Below are 6,000 nucleotides of genomic sequence, written 5' to 3'. Positions count from 1 at the left end.
ACTATGGCACCGGGCGATGCAAATTGAAGTCGCCCATTGTCACCGATCCGGATACACGCACATTGTAACTAGAGGAGAAAGTGGTTGTGACATCATAATGGTGTTCTAATCTGTTCTGAAATCAGAAAGTTTTCATTGCTGAGGAACTTGGTAATGTATCACAAAGTGATAGTAATTTCAGAAGGGGGGCTGTAATAAGGCATAACTTTATTTCATATTTGTGGGCACTCTTCTCATACTTGCTGCTGCTAGAATTGAGAGAGAAATGGCACATTTGCCACCTGCAGTTGTGATTGACAATGGAACTGACCAGATAAGAGTTGGGACCTCTGGCAGTACAGAGCCTAGTCTGATCTGTAAAAATGTCACTGGCAGATCTGAGAGCAACTCTAGTGAAGGAGAGCTCTGCTTTGGAGATGAGGCATGGGTGAGGAGAGACGACTTGTCTGTGATTCATCCCATGAAGCGTGGGAGGGTGGTATCATGGGCTGATATGGAGGCCACTTGGGGCTATGTTTTCGGCACCCGTGTGAAGACCCCCTTTAGTGAGAGCCCAGTTTTGCTGACTGAGTTCCCCTTGACCACCCATTCGGACAGGGAAAGGACCTGCAAGATGATGTTCGAGGGGCTGGGCGTCCCTGCATTGTACCTGGCCCCTCAGTCGCTCCTGGCCCTGCTGTCTTCAGGCAGGGTGACCGGCTGCGTGGTGGACTGTGGCTACGACGTCACCCACGCTGTCCCAGTGTTCGAGGGCCACTGCCTCCCCCACGCTGTGCGTCAGTTGGGCCTGGGAGGGCAGGATGTCACGGCCCGCCTGGCTCTGCTGCTGAAGGAATCCGGAGCACAGTTCTCCAGCGCCACACAGGAACATGACACTGTGACAAACATCAAGGAGGAGATGTGTTACGTATCCACTGACCCCTCCTCAGAGACAGCCACAACCATCATCAACAGCGCCGATGCGGACTACCAGCTCCCCGATGAACAGATGCTGAGGATCGGCAGCGAGAGGTTCGGGGCGCCCGAGATCCTCTTCTCTCCTCAGACTGTCCGCATGGTGACACAAGGCATCCCTAGCCTCCTGGTGAGCTCTGTGTTGGAGAGCGATGTAGACCTGCGGCAGCGGCTCCTAGACAACGCCGTCCTGGCCGGGGGCTCCAGCCTCCTTCCCAGGATGGGCCACAGACTGAGGGAGGAGGCCTCGGCTCTGGCCCCGCCAGGGGACCACGTTGGGCCAGTCCCTGTGATGGATACTGCCTGGCTGGGGGGCTCCCTCCTGTCCTCTCTCTCCATCTTTGGAGACATTTGTATCAGTGCCTTGGAGTACCAGGAGATGGGGTCCAACGTGATCCATCACAAGTGCTTCTGAGTGATGCCTGATGCCTTTCCCTGGCCTGCTCACCAGAGACAATTCAATGAAACACTGATTCTGATTAAAGGTATTTTTCTAAACGTTTCCCAAGGAAAATTAATGGTTTATTTAATAAGGCACAAAATAACTTGGATATAGCCTAGGCTGCAAGGGGACAGGCATAGGTTTACACTGGAAAGAAAAATCTCAAATAGTAAAAACGCATTGGCCAATGAGAATAAGAGCTCTTGTTTGGTATTGAAATGAAATTGTTTGATTCAGTGCTTATAATAACGAATGTTTTTTGGAACTTTTCTGTGACCATGGCACACACAGCTGTCTGATTCCTTTATGCATGGTCTCCAGAAACTATTAAGCCACTGCAACCGGGAAACTGACGAGCATCCCACTCCAGTCTGCTCTTACGGGAAACCCCAGATAAATAACACTGATTGAATGACGGATTGATTAGTTGTCAGGTCTCTTAGTTGAAGAGACTTGTCCAATGGAAAAGTCAATCAGAATTGATGAGGACGGTTCTGTAACCTGTCTGTGACCTAATCGAGCTGCTGAGTTCGAGGATAAACGACTGCCCGTAGACATCCCCGCCACACCATGTCCATAAATACTTCTCCAGATTGTCTCGAGAGCGCATCGTAATACGCCCCCTAGATAGGCCTACCGGGAATCGCTGTTAAAATGCACTCAACTATCTGCCTTACCAAGATGTCAATAGAGTTTGCTTGCTCCTGAAATACCAGCGTTGAATTTATACATTACCCTCATCGTATTGCAAGTGTTATCTACATATCTATACCTCAGTTGTTGTAGAATATATTATTTATAGATACGTTTAGAAAGTAGTTTGTTTCATTGCATTATTGTAAACTGTGCCGCTTATTGAGCACTAGATGGCGGTACAATATTAGGCAGCAACAAACGTTAGAAATATTGAAGTCTAAGAATCTGTCATTATTGCACACACTTGTTGTTGGGTTGGGTGTAATTTACTATAGCTCTTTTAAAGCGTTTAAAGAATTTTAACACCTCCAAATCCAAATTACGTATACACTTGCTATAGCAGACGGTCTACGTGCAGAAATTGTCCTTGCAAACCTGTGTGTTTTGCCTTTAGTAGTTCTAGGCCTCGTTTTCTGTGTCAGACATTAAGATACAGTATATATATATATATATATATATATATATATATATATATATATATAATTTGCTTTTCTATCCAAGGTAAATTGCTTATTTAAAAAAGCAAATTATGTTACAGAAATTACATGAATTGAATACGATCTCAATAAACAGACAAATGGTTTGGGGAGAATATTTGGTTGCAGTGCTATAAACTATATGCCAATGTGTCATTGCTCTTAGTTGACTGTTGATGATGCAGAGATGCACACTTTGATGCGCAAAGAGATATTATTTTGTTAAAGCACAAAACGGTATTTTGATACTGTAGCCTACAGTACTTAGATTGTATTTGCTCACATTTTCTCCACAGCGTCATGTGCATTGTTATGATACTCTGTCTTGGTGCATTTTCTTAGGTTTCTCTATTGTCGCCACAATGCAGATGTGTCTTATTTGTTCAAATGCAGGGGTTGTGCTCTACCAAGCTCATAAAATATATTTTGTCTTAAACACGACTGTATTCAATTGAACCAAGAACTCCTTGCTTGAATCACATGGCAGCAAATGAAAGCCTTGCGTAAAGACTTATTGCAATCACAGTCACTAATACTTTATTAGCTACTTAAAACCTCTCATGGATCGTACCCTTTTTTCCCCCAATTTTCGCCTAAAATGACATACCCAAATCTAACTGCCTGTAGCTCAGGACCTGAAGCAAGGATATGCATATTCTTGGTACCATTTGAAAGGAAACACTTTGAAGTTTGTGGAAATGTGCAATTAATGTAGGAGAATATAACACATTAGATCTGGTAAAAGATAATACAAACAAAAAAACATGTGTTTTCTAATATTTTTTATGTTGCATCATCTTTGAAGTGCAAGAGAAAGAGCAGAAAGTGATGTAGGAATCTAGTGTAATAACAATATTTTGTATCAAGTCTGCCAGGAGTTTTCCCACATTTTCCGATTTGGTCAATTTATACATTTTCAAGTACATAACTATAGTGAACATATAAAAATGCTATGTAATAAAAAATGTACGTTTACACACTCCCAGGGAACCTAGTTCCTACATTTGAATATGAAAATGGATTATATCAAACAAAGCTATGCTACATTTTATCTCTGGGACCATCAGGATGACAAATCAGAGCAAGATTACTGAATGTAAGTACATTATTTACCTTCAAAGGTGAATGTAGCATAGCTTTGTTTGATATAATCCATTGAATCTATCAAACCAGTTGCCGTGACAAAGGTGGGTATCTAATATACACTCAGTGTACAAAACATTAGAAACACTTGCTCTTTCCATGACATTGACTGACCAGGTGAATCCATGATCCCTTATTGATGTAATTTGTTAAATCCACTTCCATCTGTGTATTAAGAAGGGGAGGAGACAGGTTAAATAAGGATTTTTAAGCCTTGAGACAACTGAGACATGGATTGTGTATGTGTACCATTCAGAGGGTGAATGGGCAAAACAAAAGATTTAAGTGCCTTTGAACGGGGTATGGTAGTTTTTACTTAAATCTGCTTGAAAATCTATGGCAAGACATGAAAATGGTTGTCTATCAATGATCTACAACCAATTTGACAGAGCTTGAAGAATTTTGAAAAGAATAATGGGCAAATATTGTACAATCCAGGTGTGCAAAGCTCTTAGAGACTTACCCATAAAAACTCACAGCTGTAATCACTGCCAAAGGTGATTTTAACATGTATTGATTCAGGGGTGTGAATATTTATGTAACTGACATATTTCTGTATTTCATTTTTTATAAATTTGCAAACATTTCTATATTATTTTAACTAATTATCAGTAGACCATTTAGGACATGCTTGAAGCAGCAATCTGCGATTGGTGCATCTATTTTGGGACTATTTTGGGACACTGAGTGTCCAAAACATTAAGGACACCTGCTCTTTCCATGACATAGACTGACCAGGTGAAAGCTATGATCCTTTATTGATGTCACTTGTTAAAGCCACTTTAAACAGTGTTGATGAAGGGGAGGAGACAGGTTAAAGAAGGATTTTTAAGCCTTGAGACAGTTGAGACATGGATTGTGTATGTGTGCCATTCAGAGGGTGAATGGGCAAGACAAAAGATTTAAGTGCCTTTGACCGTGATATGCCAGGCATTCCAGTTTTTGTCAAGAACTGCAACGCTGCTGGGTTTTTCACGCTCAACAGTTTCCCATGTGTATCAAGAATGGTCCACCACCCAAAGGACATCCAGCCAACTTGACACAACTGTGGGAAGCATTGGAGTGTACACGAGCCAGCATCCCTGTGGAATGCTTTTGACACCTTGTAGAGTCCATGCCCCGGCGAATTGAGGCTGTACTGGGGGCAAAGATTTGGAAACTGAAGTGCTCATAAGGTGCTCATGCCCATTGATTTTGTCCGTTGTTTTTGTTTGTTTGTTTTTTCTCTGTAATACTACTAGCCACATTTATGAAGTTGGCGTAAGCTAGCCCAGATAGGTTCCCGAATCTTCCAAATTCATAACTAGCTACCAAGAAGCCATTTCAGGCTATCAATCAAGTTAGAGTAGCTAGCTTGTCTAACTAGCTTAGCTGGCATGCCTGCTGGCAAGGTTGATAGACTTTAGAAAAGCAAGAAATAACAAAATGTACTGAATAAGACTCACATTCCTTTCAATCTTTTACCCAGATTTTAGCAGAGATTCAGAGAAGCATATGTAGTTTTGTCAGGAGGATACAGACAGCTCAATAAGTTTGCTTAGACATGCAGAAAAATATGTTTACATTGTTTTACATATAATTAAGCATAATAATTATGGCTCTAGATTGCAGGAAAAAGCTGTTTCAGGTGTTAGGGGAGAAAAGGGGTTTAAAATACAACAACAACAAAAAAGCTACATTCTCCAATTCATGGATGTGGGGCCTAGCCCGGCTCCCGGATCACCCCACAGCCGCCATCGTCACATACTTTCTGGAGGCTTTTCAATGGAGTGAAAATCCAGGCGCAAACAGTTCCAGATTATTTCTTCTTATTTCTACTCTAACGGGGGAAAAAAGCAGAAAGTTCCCCGTGGTGCTTTGGCAATGTAAATTGTGTTGAATGGGTGTCGGTACCAGAGCTCAGGGGTCGGTATAGGTTATAAAATACTCTCACTTCTCTCCATGAAGGGGCACTGCTCACCGCCGCACTAGCGTGCTCCACTCCCGTCCTTTTCACACTCCTTAGAAAATTGTTTCACATCAGGCATTATATGAATTATTACAATTGAATAAGAGCAGGAAATTATGGTAATATGATTATACTCACGAAGTTATAGGTGAAATAATGGTTGTAAGAACACAGGCAGTATGGCATGATTATTCTAACAACCAGCACACGTTTTGGTCAAAAGCATAAAATGTTTAGGCACCAGTATCAGATTCAAAAGCAGTTGCACATATAAGAGTTATAAAACAAGTTATAATAATAACTATTATTATTAGGCTATTATTATTAATAGTATTATTATT

At 41.6% G+C, this 6,000-nt stretch overlaps 2 protein-coding genes across 2 annotated transcripts in view; one reads left to right on the top strand and one right to left on the bottom strand.

The window, feature by feature from the left end:
* Window positions 1-493: 493 nt before the first annotated feature.
* On the top strand, window positions 494-1,369 carry LOC311105764 (uncharacterized protein; the record flags this gene model as incomplete). The annotated part of the gene is made up of 1 exon (XM_084147971.1): window positions 494-1,369. The coding sequence occupies one exon, from the start codon at window positions 494-496 to the stop codon at window positions 1,367-1,369; it is 876 nt and encodes a 291-aa protein (XP_084004097.1).
* A 142-nt stretch (window positions 1,370-1,511) lies between these two features.
* Window positions 1,512-6,000, bottom strand: part of LOC311105763 (multiple epidermal growth factor-like domains protein 6) — a gene marked incomplete at its 3' end in the record, with an annotated part of 110,716 nt that continues 106,227 nt past the window's right edge. Inside the window, exon 24 of the mRNA XM_084147970.1 lies at window positions 1,512-1,516. Within this exon, the coding sequence (XP_084004096.1) occupies window positions 1,512-1,516 (5 nt within the window). The remainder of the gene's footprint in view (window positions 1,517-6,000) is intronic.

This window comes from Coregonus lavaretus (assembly GCF_964263955.1).
Source record: "Coregonus lavaretus genome assembly, chromosome: 30".
Classification (NCBI taxonomy): domain Eukaryota; kingdom Metazoa; phylum Chordata; class Actinopteri; order Salmoniformes; family Salmonidae; genus Coregonus; species Coregonus lavaretus.
This window is presented reverse-complemented; position numbering and strand designations above follow the sequence as displayed.